General features: G+C 39.3%; 1 protein-coding gene across 1 annotated transcript in view; it reads right to left on the reverse strand.

Moving 5' to 3' along the window:
• Positions 1-19349, reverse strand: part of ANKRD55 (ankyrin repeat domain 55) — a 95319-nt gene extending 75970 nt beyond the window's left edge. Inside the window, exon 1 of the mRNA XM_047086729.1 lies at positions 19267-19349. Within this exon, the coding sequence (XP_046942685.1) occupies positions 19267-19324 (58 nt within the window). The 5' untranslated portion in view covers positions 19325-19349. The remainder of the gene's footprint in view (positions 1-19266) is intronic.
• Positions 19350-19560: the final 211 nt, after the last annotated feature.

Below are 19560 nucleotides of genomic sequence, written 5' to 3' on the forward strand. Positions count from 1 at the left end.
GTTTCTTGGGCATTCTCCTAATTCAGATTCCTCTCTCCTCCTGCAGGATTATCCTGGGTGTTTTAGGGATAGTAGAGAAATTGCATTTTGGGAGCTGCTTGGAATGACTTATCCATAAGGTGGTGAGGCCTTTGTAATTTTAGGAAGGATGCCAGGCCTACACTGTACCCTGATGGCTCCATGTGACAATGTTGCCACCCACTGGTGATGAAGAGTCTCTGTGGGCCTTGACCTGGTCCCTGAACTAGAATGGTGTCAGTCCTGCTGGACAGAATTAAAAGTCAGTCTGGAAGTCTTTGGAAGTACAGAAACAAGTTTAAAATCATTGATACATGGAATTGAAACAAAAGTAGTTTCATCCGACTCATTATATATGTCATGTGACACACTGCATACTTACTTGGAGGCAACATAGAAAAACCATAAGGTCATAGACCCAACTTCCAGAGTTTGAACCCTAGCACTGCCACTTACCTGTTGGCTGTGTGACCTTGGGTGCAGTGCTAAACCTCTCTATTCATATTCTTCATTTGTCAAATGCGTGAGAATAGTAATTACCTGGTAAGGCTGTCTGGAGAGCTAAATAAGTTAATCCATGTAAGGTGCTTATAGCAATGCCTGCACAGAGTAAGCACTGAAACCATGTCAATTATTATTAATATTACTTCTTTAGTGTAGATAGTACTCTCTGTCTTCTATGTCCTTAATGACACCCTTTGCATTGCTGGGCAGGCTACAGAGATCTTGTGAGCTGAAACATTTTGGTATTTCTCCTGTTTTTTCCTCCAGTCCCTCAGGGTGTATTGGCTGAAGCTTTAAGAGTGTTTTATAAAGTACCAGTCATATGAAAGGAGGAAAAAGTTTCTTTCTAACATTTTAAAGAGAAAAATAACTCCAAATTTTCTGCATATGCCAGCTGAGAGAACAAGTACTCAAAGCAACTTTCATGCCCTGGGAGTAGAAAAGGAGATTTCATTCTGTGGGGAGGAAGTCTTGCAACAATATTATCTCTAGGGTAAATATCTGGCCACCATCAGACCTTTCTTAATAACTAGATTTGTGATGTAGCACTTGTTGTGTTTCTTTGAATCTCAGCTGCACTGTGTTCCTCGGGGTGCTTCTTCTGACCTGTGAATGTCATTCCACAGTTGGCATCTCTATTGAACCTGGGGTGGTGGTGAGGTGGGGTCTGGGGGCACTGGAAAATGGAATTTACTATTTTAAGAAGCATGTCTGTGTTGAACTTCAATAGTGATGCCTCTCTAGAATGTATTTTCATAGAATGAACTTTCATTTTAATAATACTAATTCTTAAGAAGAACTGAATTTTCAAAGCATAGGGCTTTGAGTATCCGTTCAATGAATGGATCGATTGAGTGATTTAGCACACATTTTCAATGGGGTTTCTCAGCCATTGGAGTCTTGTGGATATCTTGATGTTAAAATACTGTGTCAGTAAGTTCTCTGGCAATTAGGCAGGTATAAATTTTAAATGAATTTTATGAAGGACTGTGCTAGCTTTGTTGGCCTTTGGAAATTGCAAAGGAAGCCAAGTGTTGTTATTCAACCACCCTTCCTTCAATACCCCCAACTCTTTTGTAGATCAAATACATCCCTCAACCTATCTTTTTCACTTTCCAAAAATGGGAGGTGTATACATCAAGTATTTGTCATTTTACCTGGGGACTCTGGGAGGTGAGGAATTGGTGAAAAGTCAGAGTTTGTTAGCTGAGGGAAGACATGAGCACCATTTTCAAATACTGGAAAACTGGAAGAGGATTTAGATTTGTTTTCTGTAGATGCACAGGGAGAACTAGTGGTGGGTAGTTTCAGGTGAGTAGAAATTGACCGAATTGAGACTTCAAATAACTAGAGCTATTCAAAACTAGAAGAGCTTATCTTGCGAGCTAGTGTGCTTCTCATCACTACCCAAGTTTAAGTGGGTTCTGACCAACAAAGCTTGGGATGCTGTTAATTAGATACCTGTGCTGAATAGAATGTTGGCCGCTAAGGTTCCTTTCATGATTGAGGTTCTACATGTCTTTCTCATTTCTGTGGAGAACCAAATAACAAATCACCTACTGTTGATGAATAATGACTATTGGGCTGGAAGGGGTTGGAGAAGGAGGTCTTCCTTGGGTCCTCTAAAAGACATTTTTCAAGTGGCCCTCTACTGTAGCCACTTAAAAAATGCTCCTAGTGCCTTGATTTCCTGAAAACAGTTTAAGAAAACAAATTTAGTTTGTCTGTTCCAGCGTTAGAGATTGAACAAGTCTGTCACTCTGTAGTCCCTTTGCTTTGCATTGTTCCTGAAGCCTTGTTGCAGACACATTCTGTCAGCTGGTCTTCCATGGATGTCCTTGTTGTCTTGACTTCTCTTTCTCCCTCTTTATCAATAGTTAATTCAGATTGGACATGATCTCTTACTTGTTTAAATTTTCTTTAAATTTGAACTGACCCTGAAAATTTCTACACTTGCTTTCTGTCCACAGTCACAAATTGACAATAAGTTCCTGAATGGCTGTCTCCATGTGTTTTTAAAGATGTCTGTTCTTGCCATGGTTTCGTTGTTGTGTAATAAAAGGCAGAGCATGAAGCCAAACCTAGTGAATAATCACTCTTTATATGTCTGTACTAGAATTTTGGTAGTATAGTTTTGCCTTTATTACAGGAGAAAAAAATCTCTAATATTAGATAGTAGAAGCTAGAGTAGTGTTGGATGTATTGTAGATACTTGATAATTATGTGTTTATATGATTGCATCAGCATATTCTTTTCCATTTGGCAAGTTGAACAGAGTGCATATAATAACTGAAGTCTTGGGCGCCTGGGTGGCTCAGTCGGTTGAGCGTCCGACTTCGGCTCAGGTCACGATCTCGCGGTCTGTGAGTTCGAGCCCCGCGTCGGGCTCTGGGCTGATGGCTCAGAGCCTGGAGCCTGCTTCCGATTCTGTGTCTCCCTCTCTCTCTGCCCCTCCCCCGTTCATGCTCTGTCTCTCTCTGTCTCAAAAATAAATAAACGTTAAAAAAAATTTATAAAAAAAAAGAAAAGAACTTAAGTCTCATTTTTCATAATCCTTGGGAAAAGAGTTATGAAAAGTAGTGAAAGAAGGAGTCTTCTCCTTTAAATAATTTTGTAAGGCTTATCACTAGGATTTTAAGTGGAGTTAAATGAACAGCTTCTGTCAACTATCAAATATAGATGTATGGTTAAAGTAAGGCTGGTTTATACTGTATTATCAGAACTTTATACATTTAATATTATGAGATCTAAAACAATGGCAACAGAAATGACTTCTCAGTAACTAAGAGATGTGAATTCTCACTCAAATCTGAATCTCATAAAGAATCCTCTTTTTGAACAATGAGCATATTATCCAAGTGTGTTACTGTGAACCTATTTGGGTTCAGCTGCCTGTTTTGTGAAATTAGAGGTTGACTATATCCTTGGATCTCAACACTGGCTAAACATTAGAGTCACCTTGGGAGCTTAAAAAAAAAAATTGATGTTCAAATGCTATCCCCAGATATTTTGATTCAATTGATCTATCATTTTATGTTATTTTATTTATAATATTCTCTTGCTTTATAAAAACTACAAAATACAGATGAAAAGAAGAAAATACATCCTCAAAGATAATCACCATTAAGATGTTGATGTGTTGTATGTAGTTAACTTATGTGACGCAATGGGCTTCCTTCCCACCTCTTCCTTCCTGGAACCTCTGTTCCTCTACCTGCCTGTATGATGTAATGAGGGGGTATGGAGAAATGCTAGCAAGAGCAGAAGACTGTGAGCCTGAAGGATCTGGTTGCTTCAGAATGAGAAATTGTGAGAGCCTCTGCCCTTTCCATCTTCTCCTTCAAAATCTCAACTGTCTCTTGCTCCCCATTCTGCACTCAAAATGGGTATGACTGAAAATGAGTGGTAACCCAACTCACAGGCTATATAAATGAGAGGGCAGACTCCGGAGGAGCAATCAAAGGGACTAAAACATCCAAAAAGTTGTGAGGCCAGGAGGCAAAAAAAAAAACCAGGAGGGACAAAGTCCTAGAAGGTGCTATAGCACCCTGAGGTACTAAGCCTCAGGGATAAGGACAGTGACTTCATGCCTGTGGCTGCTGGTGGGACAGGACTAGCTGGCCAAGCTAGCCATACAACTCTTTAATCTCTCACACTGTGATCTTTCCATGGTTGGAATACAATGATAGAACCTGAAAAAAAATGACTAAAAGATCTTCTAAGACAGTGTGAGTTTGGCTAACTATAAGGGCATTTTGTTACTTATTTACTAAGTGAATCTCTGTCTCCCCTTCCCCACCCCAATTCCCCTTCCACAATAAGGCACCAGGTCAAGGGTCTATTTTAAGAGGTCTGTATTAAGAGTATCTAACAACTGGTTTATCAGAGCCTCCATCAGAATGGAAGCAGGCCTAACAGCTGGAGTGGGATCTATAACTTTTTAGCTGCTAAATTGTGGGTAATGTGTTTGTGTTCCTAGGGAATGATTGGTCCAGAAGGATGGATGGTCCCTATTGATCAGAGGGCACAGAGGTATTTTAATATTGTAACAAAATCAATGACTAACAGTTCTGAGCATAGTCCTGCACTTACACATATCTATTTATTCATTATTAAATGAGATTACGCTATACACGTAATTTTTATTTTTGCCCCTTTTCATTTAATATTTGATCATAAATGTTTTCCCATGTCCTAAGGTAAGATTTTAAAATGTTATTTATAAAATGTGGCATAAATCCCATTGACTGAACTTAGCCATAATTGATTTGATCCTTTTATTATCATAGGACATTTAAATTTTTTCTTTTTGGAGAATCGAAGGTTCTGTAGCTATTCCAAACAATGCCATAATATTCTTGCATATATATCTTTTTCCACATCTTTGATTATTTGCTGTGGACATATTCCTAGAAGTGAACATGGGAGTCAATTCATTGACTCTTTGTTAAATTGGCCTCCCCAAGCAGGCTTTGACAGCACACCACTTCATCTTTCTTTTTAAAAATTTTTCTTTTAACGTTTATTTATTTTTTGAGACAGTGAGAGACAGAGCATGAAAGAGGGAGGGGCAGAGAGAGGGAAACACAGAATCGGAAGCAGGCTCCAGGCTCTGAGCCATCAGCCCAGAGCCTGACGCGGGGCTCGAACTCACGGACCTCGAGATCGTGACCTGAGCTGAAGTCAGATGCTCAACCGACTGAGCCACCCAGGCGCCCGAGACTTCAGTTATTATATGTACTGAAGTCAGACGCTTAACCAACTGAGCCACCCAGGCGCCCCACTTCATCTTTCTTAATGATAGTGTACATTATTATTTTAAAAAAATGAATGTTGATGTGAAAGATGGAAAATAATATATAATTTTCAATGGCCATTTATTTATTCTTCCTGAGAGGAAGTTTTTTCATATGTTTATGGCCATCTTATCATTTAATGGTGTCCTTATATCTTATTATTTCAAGGCATTTATCTTTATCTAATTAATTTGCAATACTTTTATATACAGTAAGTACACTAGCTTTTCACCTGTTACCTATGCTTCAGTTATTTTCCCTGTTTGCCACTTAAGTTCCCAGGTGCTTTGTTGGTTCTTGAAAAATACATCTTCAAAATTCATGGATATTGCATTTTAAAAATTTATTTCATTGCTTTTATGATTAGAGAGGTCAGAAGTTGTGGGACCTTAGACTTATAAGTATGTTAACAGTTAACACTTAACTATAATTAATATAGAATTTCTAAACTTTATTTTTGTATACTACAATGTTTTCCCAAAGAGTCAATTATTGGATAATTTTCTGTTTCCTTCGTAATTTGTAATGACAACCTTATCATATACTAAATCATTATTAACTCCTTACAGGAGGCTCTTCCTACCTTCCGTTCACTGAAACTGTGGCTTGGAAAGCAGAACCCTAGAACTGCCCTCTCTGCAGTGGTGCACACATGAACTTGGGGAGATAGCCAAAGTGCACCTCAGGCACATTCCAAAGAGTCCTGTGGTCAGTCTGCAGTCAAGGTTCTTAGCTTTTTTATGTTTCTAGCAGAGTTTTGAATTCTAGAATTTTTGGTAGCTTATTCAGAGGAACTGAAAAGCTCAGAACAACCCTAGAGTTAGTGAAAACTATTATACGACCACTTCTACAGTACAACAATGTTTCCAGTCACTATGATACTATCCACTGTTATTGTGCTCTTCATGTCTCTGTCACCCTGTGAAGAACAATCATAATGATGGTTAACAGTAACATTATGCTTATTATGCACCAGGCACTGCACTAAACCCTTTCTGTAAATCAACTCATTTAATTTTCACCTTATGAACTAGGTACTACAAATTATTCCCATTTACAGATGGGGAAACTGAGGCTTAGGGCAGGAAAGTGACTTACCCAAAGGCACCTAGGTAGCTGGTGAAACTCAGAAAAGGCTGCAGGCTATCAGGCCTCAGATTCCACCCTGTGACCCATGTGGACTATTATATATAACTGCCCTTTCACTCAGGAGGCAGAGCTCTCACATATTCCAGTGAACTTGTGACCTTTCTCTGGTGCTGGATGGTCATTCCACATTCCATTCTTTCTAACAGAGCCTGCGCCTGGCTCTCCACTCTGCTGCACAAGCTGTGTGCCTCAGCATTGTGCCTGACAGATGCCACCATTCTGCAGTTTATACTCATTTGTAGCAAAAGTACAATTTACACATTTGCTGAAAATTGGAAATGTTATCTATGAAGAGCTGTTTGTACACCAGGGAGACAATTAAAGTCAGCGGTAATAGTATAAAGATTCTAAAGTGAGGTTGACTGAATTCTTTTAATATATTAAGATAAATATGACAAAGGAACAAATAATTCTCATACTGATGCACAGAAAAGTGACTGAAAGTTTTCTAATCGCTTTTCTTTTTTAGCAACATTTATTTTTTAAGTAGTCTCTACACTCAATGTGGGGCTCGAATTTACAAACCCAAGATCAAGAGTTGGATGCTCTATCAACTGGACCAGTCAGGCACCCCCCTGATTTATTTTTTAAGGCCAGCATAAACTGGTAAAACACACAGACACACACAGACACACACACACACACACACACACACACACACACAGAGAAGCACCTACAGAATAATTTAATTTGTGAGTACAAAATTCTAGGTTTTAAATTCTACCAAATCAAATTCAATTGAATATTTAAAGAATAATACACCATAATCAAACAGTTTATCATTTATAAAGATGTTTTGATTTTTGTTATCAGTTAGTAAAATATATCATACCACTAGAACAAAGGGGAAATACATGATAATGCAAGTAAAGAATAGACAGGCATTTAATAAAATTTGATATATCTGTTACTTAAAAAATGCTTAATATCTAAGAGTAAAAGTTTACATTCTAAATTAAGTACATTTATTTCTAATCAACTCCAAACATCATATATAATAGCAAAACAATAGAGAAAGAAAGAAGACAAATTTTACCTAATGCAGTAAGTATGAAACAAAAAAAAGATACAATAATCACAAAGGGAGAGCAAAATTATCATAATTTTAATAACAGCTAACTTTTACAGATGACTAATGTTCCATATACTGTTCTAAGACTTTCTTTTTTTTTTTAAATTTTTAATGTTTATTTAATTTTGAGAGAGAGAGAGAGAGCACGAGTGGAGAAAGGCCAGGGAGAGAGAGAGGGACATGGAATCCGAAGCAGGCTCCAGGCTCTGAGCTGTCAGCACAGAGTGCCACGTGGTGCTTGAACCCATGAACTGTGACATCATGAGCTGAGCTGAAGTCAGAGCTTAACCGACTGAACCACACAGCCACCCTTACTGTCCTAAGAGTTTCATTTGAATTCAGCTATTTATTTGCTTCAACAATTCTATGAAGTAGATAGTATATTTATCCCAATTTATAGATGAAGAAATAGAAGCATAGAGAAGAGTTTAATAATTTCCCCACAGTTGCAAAGCTGTTAAGTGGCAGAGCAGGATTTGAAAATAGTCCATCTAGTTTCAACCTCTGCACAAGGATGGCACAAGAAAATTAGTGACAAAACAACAGAAGTAATAAGATTTGATTAAGTTAGTGAGGTTTAAAAATAAATATAAATTTGTAATAAATTTATAGTAAAATAATTTCTAATAATTTACAAATAATTTACAAATAAAAATTTATAATAAAATAATATAAGCAGGAAATGACTCCTCCTTACACTGAAAACAAAAAAATTCCCAGGAGTAAATATTCAGAATCCAATTGAGGAGAACTTATAGAATTTTGCTGAATGATGTAACAGAAGAATTGAATTGATAGAGATACATGCCATATTCCCAGATGGGACAACTAAATAGTATAATAAATTTTAATTATTACAGATTCATTTGTAAATTTAAAGTCATTTCAGTAAAAGTTTCAATAGTTTTTTGGGGCACTGGGTGTCTCAGTCAATTAAGCGTCTGACTCTTAGTTTTGGTTCAGGTCATGATATTAGGGCTTTGTGGGTTTGAGCACCGCATCAGGCTCTGTGCTGGCAGTATGGCAACCTGCTTGGGATTATGTCTCTCTCCCTCTCTCTATCAGCCCCTCCTCCATTTGTACTGTCTTTATCTCTCTCAAAATAAATAAATAAACTTAAAAAAATTAAAAAAAATTTTTTTTACATTTATTTGTTTTTGAGAGACAGAGAGAGACACAAGCAGGGGAGGGGCAGAGAGAGAGGGAGACACAGAATCTGAAGCAGGCTCCAGGCTCTGAGCTGTCAGCACAGAGCCCATCGCAGGGCTTGAACCCATGAACCATGAGAACATGACCTGAGCCCAAGTCGGACACTCAACCAACTGAGCCGCCCAGGCACCCCTTAAAAATTTTTTTTTAAAGTTTAAATAGGTTTTTAGGGGATGGGGTTCAGGGAAATACTACTACTTTTCATTTGTGAAAACAAATGGATAAGTTTATGCTTTAAAGAAGAAAAAGAGAATATATTTAACTATTTGCTTATCTATACATAGAATCTCTCTGGAAAAATACTTAAGAAACTGCTTAAATTGATTTGCTTCCAGCGAGGGGAATTGGATGGCTAGAGAGTCTGGCAGGGGTGGGAGATTTTTCATTGGGTATTGTTTTATACCTTGAACATGTATGAATGTAATATCTTCCAAAAGCAAAAACAAACAAAAAAAAGTGTGGCTCAGTCGGTTAAGTGTCTGACTCTTGATTTTGGCTCATGTCATGATCTCACGGTTCATGAATCCAGCCCTGCGTCTGGCTGTGTGCTGACAACACGGAGCCTGCTTGGGACTCTCTCTATCCCTCTTTCTCTGTCTCTGCTCCCCCACTCTCTCTCACTCTCTCAACAAATAAACATTTTTTTTAAAAAGTCAACAAAAATGAGTAAGATTATCCAATAAAACTGAAAAAAAAAGAAGAGTACTGAGGGAGTTTTGCTCTATCAAAGAGTAAAACATTATGAAACTATTAAACAAATGAGGCTCTGCCTCAAACCCAGATAGATTTTCTAGAACCGGGTAGAGAGCCCAGAAACCTGCCTGGCACCAGCATAGAGAGTGAATCTGACAGAGTGGCTTTTGAGCAAAGAGAAGAGTTTTATCTGGAAGGCAAGTCTTAGAGGACAGAACACCAGAAACAGAGGACAGGGAAAGTAGAAGTATTCCAAGCTATGTGAGCTTTCCTGGAGAATTCATTTCCTTCTTGGTTTTCCTGCCCAAGAAAATCTTGTCCCTTTCAATTTCCACAAAAAACAGTGGTGCTCTGCCACATATTTATTACCAAGCAGGAGTCAACTTGAAGGGTAAGAGGTTCTCTTGACCTGGGAAGACCAGTTGTCCGTGTAACCTTATGTGAGTCATTTGTAAGAACCATTAGCACTCACTGAGTGATTACTCTGGGCCATTAGTAGTTCCAACTGCTTTGTATGTATTACTTCGTTAAATCTTTATAACAATCTTTGTTGCAATCATCTTTAAAACAGTCCTATAACCAACACTAGCACTCACTGAATGATTACTATGAGCCAGGCATGGTTGCAGGTGCTTTGTATGTATTAAGTCAATCTATATAAACAATCCTTTGTAGTAGCCTCATCTTAGTTTACAAGGCTTTACAAGGAAAGCGAGCTGTAGAGATGTTAGCTGGGTCACACACTAAGTGGTGGCACTGGCCTTGAACCATTCAGTTTGGCTCCAGTGGCCATTACAACATTATACTGTATCCCCATCAATACCTCGATGTCTCAGTTTTCACATATAAAAAGTAAGGGAGTTGGATTCAACACTCACTGACGTTCCTTCCAATTCCAAAAAGTACTACTACTCTCAGTCATAACACTTCCAGGATCCATCCTGAAATTGGTTTCTGCTCTGACTGCCTGAAACCAGATGCCTGTGAGCCTATCTCTGCTCCTCTCTATATTCAGTGGTCATGCTGAGTCAGCCAAGTTATGGCCAAAACTCTAGAACACCATTTTTGGATGGCACTAAGTAATCAGAAGGATAAAAGCGTCAATTCAGGGGCGCCTGGGTGGCGTAGTCGGTTGAGCGTCCGACTTCAGCCAGGTCACGATCTCGCGGTCCGGGAGTTCGAGCCCCGCGTCGGGCTCTGGGCTGATGGCTCGGAGCCTGGAGCCTGTTTCCGATTCTGTGTCTCCCTCTCTCTCTGCCCCTCCCCCGTTCATGCTCTGTCTCTCTCTGTCCCAAAAATAAATAAACGTTGGAAAAAAAAAAATTTAAAAAAAAAAAAAGCGTCAATTCAGATGAATTTCAGGTGTCCCTCTCACAGTTCTTAAAAATAAGATTTTTTTTTTTAACAGCAGACTTGGGGTACCTGGGTAGCTCAGTCAGTTAAGCATCCGAATCTTGATTTCGGCTCAGGACATGATCTCATGGTTCCTGAGATCTGAGCTCTGCGCTGACGGTATTGAGCCTGCTTGGGAGTCTCTCTATCTCTACCTCTCTTGCTCCCCCTCCCCTGCTTGCACTCTCTCTCAAAATAAATAATAAACTTAAAAAAATAAAACCGCAGACTGTGTTTTAATTTACTGTGGTGAGTTAGAGAACAAAGAAATGGTGTCAAGGTTATTATCACAGCATAGGATGTCAATGTTAAAATAATTCTTTTTTTCTTTTTATCAAATGCTGTTTATGTGTGACCTTGTTTATAGGGCTGGCCTCCCTGAACTGTCTTTTGGAGAAACATCAGGTTGCTTCACAGAACAAATGTGCTGAATAGGAATATGATAAAGAATCTGGCTTCTGAAGCTTCTGTGATGGAACCCAAGCCCTGACTTTGCAAATGCTCAGCTTCTATCACATCAGCTTCACAGGTCACATTCCAGTGTAACCCCAACCTTTTCGCCACTGACCCCTCCTTCTAGGATGCTGGTGCTCTTCTCTCCTCCAAACGAAGTCTGCCATGGAGACTGAATCCATCGCTACTTTAGAAGAGGTCAGGCTGTCACAGTGAGCAGAGCCCACTGGGCACAGTTCACTGCAACTGGAAGTTCAGCCTGGGGAACCACCTCAGTGGCTGACAGCTCCCACCAGTCCTGCTTGAGGTGCCATTGCCTTTCTTTTCCTTCTCGTGCTAGGAGTCATGAAGGGGTAGGTGGGTGGGCTATCAGAACCTGCAAAGTATAACTTTTGGTAAAAAGGAGTGTGAGGGGGCTTGGGTGTCAGAAGCTGGAGTTAAAATGACAGTTTTGCCCTTGCCCTATGTGGCCTTGGGCAAGTCATGTAACCTCAGACAGTCTAGAGATGGAATATATCTCATAGGCTGTGTTGAGGATCAAGTGACATAATAGGAGTGAAGAGTTTAGCACAGTGCCTGGCATGTGGGAGCTGCTTAATAAACCAGTTACTGCTCTTCTTGTGACCAGTTAATGATACTGGTTAATATTCTTGGCCTGATCTCCTCTATTTCCCTTTGTAATCTACTCCCCAGCCCTGGCATGGGGGGTAAGTTACGATGAGTCCATCTTGGTGGCTGAGAAGCTGGAGACAGGCTGGGCTCACAGACTGAAGAACAGAGCCATTTGCTAGTTATACAACATGCGTATTGCTAGAATACATTTTTTATGCTCAAATCCTTTTTGTATTGTTTGACTATTTTGAAAAAGGTGGTATTGATTTCACAATAAGAAAGAAAACAGTATGTTAAAAAAAACATTGTAAGGACTGGTTGATAACTAATAAGGCAACACCATTCATCTCAAATTTGAAAAGATTTGAAATGATTTGAAAGATTTGAAATGAATTTGAAAAGATTTAAATGATATTGTGATAACCTGAGATGAAGACATCACCCATGTGGTACTCTGTCTGGGAATGTATATATCTAAATCTAGTCATGAGGGAGCAACAGACAAACCCAAAAGGAGGAACTCAGTATTAAAAGAGACAGAGAGAGGCTATAATTTCAAAATGTCGATGCCATAAAAGACAAAAAAACTGTGCAGAAATGTTCCAGAAGAAATGTGAATAAAGACACATGACAACTAAATATAATACGTCATCCTAGACTGGATCAAGTACTGGAAGAAATGCTATGAAAGATGTTACTAGCTCACTAGACAAAATTGGAATGCAGACAGATTAGATAAAAGTACATACACACACACACATGCATATATAAACATATACATAGAGGCAGAGAGAGCGATGTGGGACATAGAGACACAGACAGAAGAAAGCCAACAAAAAGGCAAAAGGGGCAAAATATTAATGTCAGATGAATCTGAGTAAAAGATAGTCAAGTGTTCTTTTATGCCATTTTTACAAGATTTAAATTTGAAATTATTTTCAAACAAAAAGTTTAAAAAGGATTAGCATGCTATTAAATATTTTACATGTGTATTTTAAAATTCTGAGGAACATTTAGAGATAGAAATACTTCCTGTGTGAAAGGAATCTTCCCTTTTCTTCCTCCCCAATAGAGCCAATAAAACAAGATTATCAATGCACAAATTACATTTTTTAAATTTTACAAAGAGAAAACAAACTAAAGACCCTTATTAAGCACACAAATCTATATATTAGTTCAAAGTTAGTGTTAGTTAAAACCACCATGATTTTCAGAGATAAATCAGAAAAGCTGAGATGTAGATCATTCTTGATATAAGTGGATTCTCAGAATCAGCAAACATTTTGCACTAACTGACAGGCTTCCTTCCTCATAGTTACAAGTGCTAAACATGACTTCTGGTAGGATGGGGTCTTTCTGCAAGATGGTATATATCTCTACACATCTTTTACACCAATCTTGTATGTAAGTGCCTCTAGACCCTCTTCTTCTCACCTTGTCTCATATTTGGGGATGGGTAAGATGTTTGTTTCATACTTGTTTGGTAATAAAAATAGTTACATGCTTAGTAAATTTTCTTTCAGATTCCATTAAAATATCCTGCATCCAAATAATTGCATCAAAGAGAAAATACATGAATATCATTACCCAACACAATTGCTTAATAGTTGCTAAGGAAATGTGGAGTTAATGGATAGAGATGGTAGGAAAAGCTCACTGTAGTGACCCAGCTGACTTTTGGACAAGGGGCTGAAAAGAGGGTTCACCTCCTGAAGTTGATCTGGCTAAGCTGTGGGCATAACGTAAGGGTTGATGCAGGAGACCTAAGGGACCAGTGTACCTTCATTCTCTGTGGCTACCACTCCTGGATGCTCCCTCTTGGGATGCATACTAGGGAAAAAGGCCCCATTCCCTAGGACAGTAGGGCTGTCCTGTGACAGAGAATACTGAGGACACCACTCTCCTAATCCCCAACCCACTGAATCACTTGCATTTTCATGGCTCTCAAAGGCTGTGAATGGTAATTGTTTGGGTAAGATTAGTCAAGGCTTTCCTCTTGCTAGGTTCACAAGAGGAGCCAGGAGTGGATGGGTTTGTCACAACCTTTCCCAGGAGTTGGTTGATGGGAGGGAGGTTCCTGTGCCAAATTGACAGCAGTGAAGCAGAGAAGGGTGAGGGACAGACTTCCAGAAAACTTGGTCTTGAGTGGGCCACAAGACCAGAAAAAAGTCTTTCATCTCTGTTTCCCTCTGCTCCTCTTTCTTCACCAAATGAGGGAGAAGGCTAAACATTTCCCAGAGGCAACAGCAGTCTGCTTCTAAGCCTGTGGACTGGTGAGTTCCAGCTAATCTTACTTTATCTGGACAATTAATCTGAAAATTAATCACAGAATTCCCCCTCAGTGTTCCTGGGTTTCATTCTAGGTACGCATTTAGGTTTTTTACCCTAAAATCATCAATTGGGCCTAAATCATTCCCTCTCTGTCTTGTCTCCTTTGCCTGCCTCTCTCTGCTCTCTTCCCAAACCTCTTTAAAAATGTGCTTATTCTTCCTTTGGAGGCATCTGGTTGTCATGCAGAATTTTCACTTTTGCTTTTTCAGCAAAGTGCAAATTTGTTACACTCTAAATTCTTTTTGTTTACTGCTTCCATTTTGGATGAAATGTTGGAAATTAAAACCCTCACATCTGTGTGTGGGAGCTTTAAAAATCCACAACACAATGGAAGAACAGCTTGATTGTGAAAATATACGCTTCATTAATTTTAATTTTTTAAAGTTTATTTATTTATTTTGAGAGAGGGAGATAGAGCACGTGAGCCAGGGAGGGGCAGAGAGAGTGGGAGAGAGAAAGAATCCTAAGTAGGATCTACACTGTCAACGCAGACCCCGATGTGGGGTCTGCAGTTTGTGGAGCCCACAAACTGCAAGATCATGGCTTGAGCCGAAGTTAAGAGCCAGATGCTTAAGTGACTGAGCCACCTAGGTGCCTCATTAATTTGAATTTTCATTAATCTCTTACTTCTTCATTAAAATTTGTGGTTGATGAAGGAAGATTACAGTTGTAGATAGAACATGGGTTTTGAAGTCAAGCAGCTTGAATCTCAGCATTGCCATTTTATATGTGGTAACCTTGGGTCAGTCATAACCTTATAAAATTCCCTCATTGGTAAAAGGCGGGAACACGAGAGTGGGATAGATGTGAGGATTAAACGAGCTAGTCTATGTACAGTCCATGGCACAGAGCCTGGCTTTGCTAAGTGCTCAATTGACATTTGTTCTCATCAAATATAATCCATGTAAAATGCCTGCACAGAGTCTGCTCCAAGTAGATGCCCTTTCTATATTCCCTTCCAAATGCCAAATTTCTCTCTAGTTTCAATAAGAATGGGTTTTCCCAAAACCCCAGTCATAATACTTTCTGATAAGGGACTTGAGATTTGATATCTGTTCATGCCACGTAACAGGCTGAATGGTGTCCCTGAAGATACATCCATATCGTAAATCCCTGAAACCTGTGAATTTTACCGTGTATGACCAAAGGGTGGATATCACCTCGTATGTCAAAAGATGTGATCAAGTTAAAAGACGTTGAGAGTAGAGATTTATCCTAGATTATGTGGGTAATCCATGCATTGTAACTATGAGAGAGAGGCAGAGGCATTTCTGAGACAGACACACACAGAGAACAAGGTGATGTGAAGACAGGGGTGTAGACTGGAGTGGAGGCCACAAGCAGCGAGAAGCTGGAAGAGGCAAGGGAGGATTCTTCCCTGGAGAGTCCAGAAGGAGCAGGTGCTGACATTTTGATCTCATACACTGGCCTCCAGAACTGTGAGACAATACATTTCTGTTGTTTTAAGCCACCCAGCTTGTGGTGCTTTGTCATGCAGCCCTAGGACACTACTGCAGTGATTCAATCTGCACTGGAGAGTTTGGCCCTCCTCTTGTTCTCTCAGCAACTCTATCAGTAAAGAGCCTGCAGGGTGGGCCATGCCCCCTCAGGTGCCCACAAACACAATGCTCATGAAACACAATTTCGTCTAGACCCTGGGCAGGGCAGGGTGTGGAGAGACCCTTGGGACCACTCATCCAGCTCCCATCCTCTCTGAGGCCTTAGGTTCCTCCTTTGGGCATAGCAAACCTTTTCTTTCCACAATTAGAGACAAAGCTTAAAATGCAAACATCTTCTGTTATATAACATCTCCACTGCAGTAGGAAGCTTTGTGTTCCGTAGTAAATGATTTTACTACAGGTCCTTTCCTGCATGTGGGCTCTGACAGGGAAGACAGCCAGGAGGAACACGTGGGACCAGAAACAGTGTTGCTATGGTGAAAGCAAAAAAGCACAAAGCAGGAGTGGAGAGCTCTGAAGACCTAGGCTTCCTGCGTCACAATTTCAGAAAGCAAACCAGAAACGACTCTCGTTCCCGTAACCAGATAAGTGGGTGTTTAAGCCTCCCAGCAACCCTGCATATTTCACAGACTAGGAGATTGATTTGTCCAGGTTCATGCAAATGGGAAGAAAACTGAGACATAACATGAGTAAGGGCCATATATATGTCCCTGAGCCCCTAGCATAAGGATGCCTTGTTACCTCTACTAAAGAGAAATCTAGAAAAATGCCACTGAAGGGATTCAGACTTAACACATCCACATCATTTGACCCCTGAAGGTCATTCTGTGTCATATTTTTTTCAAGTGCACAATGCTAACCATTCCCTGTGAAACCATAAACCAGAGCTGTCTGAGCCCTGCAACCATTCCATAGCAGCTATTGGGGCCACAGACCACCCACGAAAAGAAGTTTCTCAATGTTCTGATGTCTGGATAGAGAATACCTGGGTCTCAGGCCCTTCTATGACTCACTAGCTGGGTGTTATTAGTACAAACATGCCCCACCTTTTCACCTCTCTGTGCTTCCCTCTTCCCATCTGAGATGTTAGGCCAATGGGTTGGATGAATGATTCTCAATCCTTGTTGTATGTGAGATCTTCCTGGGGAACTTCCAGGCCTCCCCCCAACACTAATTATACTGGAGAACTAGGCATCAGCGTTTTCCAAACCTGTCCATGTGATTCTTATGTGTGGCTGAGTGTGAGAACCAATAGATTACATGACTTCTGAGATCCTTCCAGATCATTTCTTTTCTCAACATTTCCACAGAAATCCAGGGCTACTAGAATTTTGATTCCCCAAATATTCAGAATTCATGGAAAGCCCTTGAATAAAGCCCACATTTGGGGAGAAAATCACTCTGCTGTGGTTTGCCCAACAATATACCATAATGGCATTTAAAAGCTATGTAATGGTCTAAACCATTATGGCCTTTCATGCTTTTAAGAGGATGGAAGGGTTAATGTGATAATAGAACTACTCAGGTATCATCTAATTAATTTTTATTTTAGGGGATTGCTCTAAATAGTACCCTGGAATACTGAAAAAAAAATTAATGTTTTATAGTCAACTAGTATTAACTAAGCTCTTGTTTGTTCTGAGGACTGCTCAATTCAAGCTGGAGGTAAGAGAAGGGAAGAGCCTTTCACATTTGAGGAACTCATAGTCCAAGGTAGCAATTAAAACAGGAATAACAAAGGCAGCCACAATTTTAAAGTACTTATGGCACATTAGGCAATGTGATTGGTGCTTTTTATGTATTATTTTATATTCTCACAACAGCCTTGCGAGGCAAACATTATTTCCTCCATTTCATTGCTGAGGAAAGTAAGGCCCAGAGAGGTTAGGTAGCTTTCTAAGGTCACACAGCTAAGAAGTAGATCTGCCATTCCAACCTACGCTATTTCAACCATATTTCAGCACCTCTAGAAAGGATTGAGAAATAGAGATAGAGATGGCAGGGAGAAGGTGAACTTTCATGAGGGAGTCAGGTGTGGGGTGGACGAAATGCTGTGAATTGCTCACATGAAAGGTGCTGTAAGAAAATAAATATGACAAATTAATATGTTAACTAGTTAACTACGTTTTGGGCTCAAGCCTGTAAGGGAACACAACACTGGAACAGGTGAATTCATTATGAAGGGCCACCTCTTCACAGTCAATTCCAGCTTCCTCAGATTAGTCTCAAAAAAAATAAACTCGTTGTGTTCCTCTTTGGATTGCATAGCTCAACAATGTCACTTTTTAGCTAGTATGAGGTCTTTGGATTTAGGCAGACTTTCATTTTTGCTGATTGCCTTCAGTGATACAAAATGTACCAAGGGGAGGGGATGGTGGTAGGCACAGCTTTAACAATCATTTTCCCTATGGTGTTCATCATCGAACACCATGTGAACCAGCATATTCTGAAGGGACACACACATGCAGTTCAAAATGAGTTAAGAAGTGGAGAACTATCTCTCTTTATATATACATCTGTACATATAGTCACTCAGAGATCTAAAAGTAAATCTAATATTTGAGAAAGCACTGAGCTAAAATAATTCACCCATGAAACAGATACAGCTTGAAGGGTAATAAACACACTACGGCCTAGAGCAGGACAAGGGAAAAAGAAAGAAGCAATGGATTTTCTTAATGAGCTTTTACAAATCATCTTTTTCATGTTGGAGCCAAAACTAGGAGCAAATGACCAAAGAACTTTAGGGTCCTGAAGAATATTCACAGGCTACAAAAAATGGTTTAGATGTCAGTTTTTTTTAAATATTCTAAAAAATATTTATTACATTTACAGAGTGGAAATTTCCTGTGCATATATAGAAAAGATGCATAATTACACAAAGGTATTATGTATATGTACACAGTTCATATGCAAAATGTATACACATAAACTGTACTGCTGAATACATGCTTTTTATGAGGATGGGGCTGATTCCATAGCAATCTTTTCATGTGGAAAATGACCTCCACTCGGCAAATTATGAGTAGGAAAGATATATCCTGTCATTACAAATAACATAGTGTTAAATCACACCACAACCACGGATGAGATATTCTATCAACTATAGTATAAATCTAGGTAACATCTATTCCTAAAAGGAAATCAAGAAGTATCTATGGAACTGTGGCAATGAGATATTGAGTTAATAGAATGAAAAGAGACATGTGATTTGTTCTTTTTATATTAGTTACTATAATATAGTTTTTAAAGACTTGAAAATAAACTAATGAGAATAAAGATGATCGTATCTGAAATAGCTGGTTGTGTTTGAAACCCAATTTTTAAAATTTGTACATAGGAATACTTTAACAAGACAAACAGACCATAAGCTTATTTTTCGTTTCCAAATGCTTACCAAACAAGAAGTGAACATGTAAAACAGATTTGTTTTCTATGTGAAATCCTCTTTCATATTACACACACACACACACACACACACACACACACTACTCTTTTCCCCCTCAGAATTGCAGAATCTCTACCACTGAACTAAAGATATGAAGAACCAAAGGAGGTATTAAAGCAGCATTTTTACCTTTTTGCTGGTCAAACACAGATGGAGTGCTGAAATCCATGGTTGCCTGTCTCATCATTTACCATCAGAATGGCAAAAAGCATCCAGGTTTCTAGAGAGAGAAAAAAAAACCCACCATCTCACACGTTACAGTCAACACATCAGTCAAATACAGCATCACTTGCCAAAACTCCTGTTTGAGAATTAAATGTGCATTAGAGCTGCAGGTTGTTGTCGAGGCAAATGATGGCAATAGGCAAATGTTATTCCTGTGATACCTGCCAGGAAAAGAGTTACTTCTTGTGGCTTCATTCA

This window comes from Lynx rufus, unplaced genomic scaffold (genome assembly GCF_022079265.1).
Source record: "Lynx rufus isolate CCGP_SWC_20201006 ecotype Redwood Valley unplaced genomic scaffold, mLynRuf1.p SCAF_1, whole genome shotgun sequence".
Lineage (NCBI taxonomy): Eukaryota > Metazoa > Chordata > Mammalia > Carnivora > Felidae > Lynx > Lynx rufus.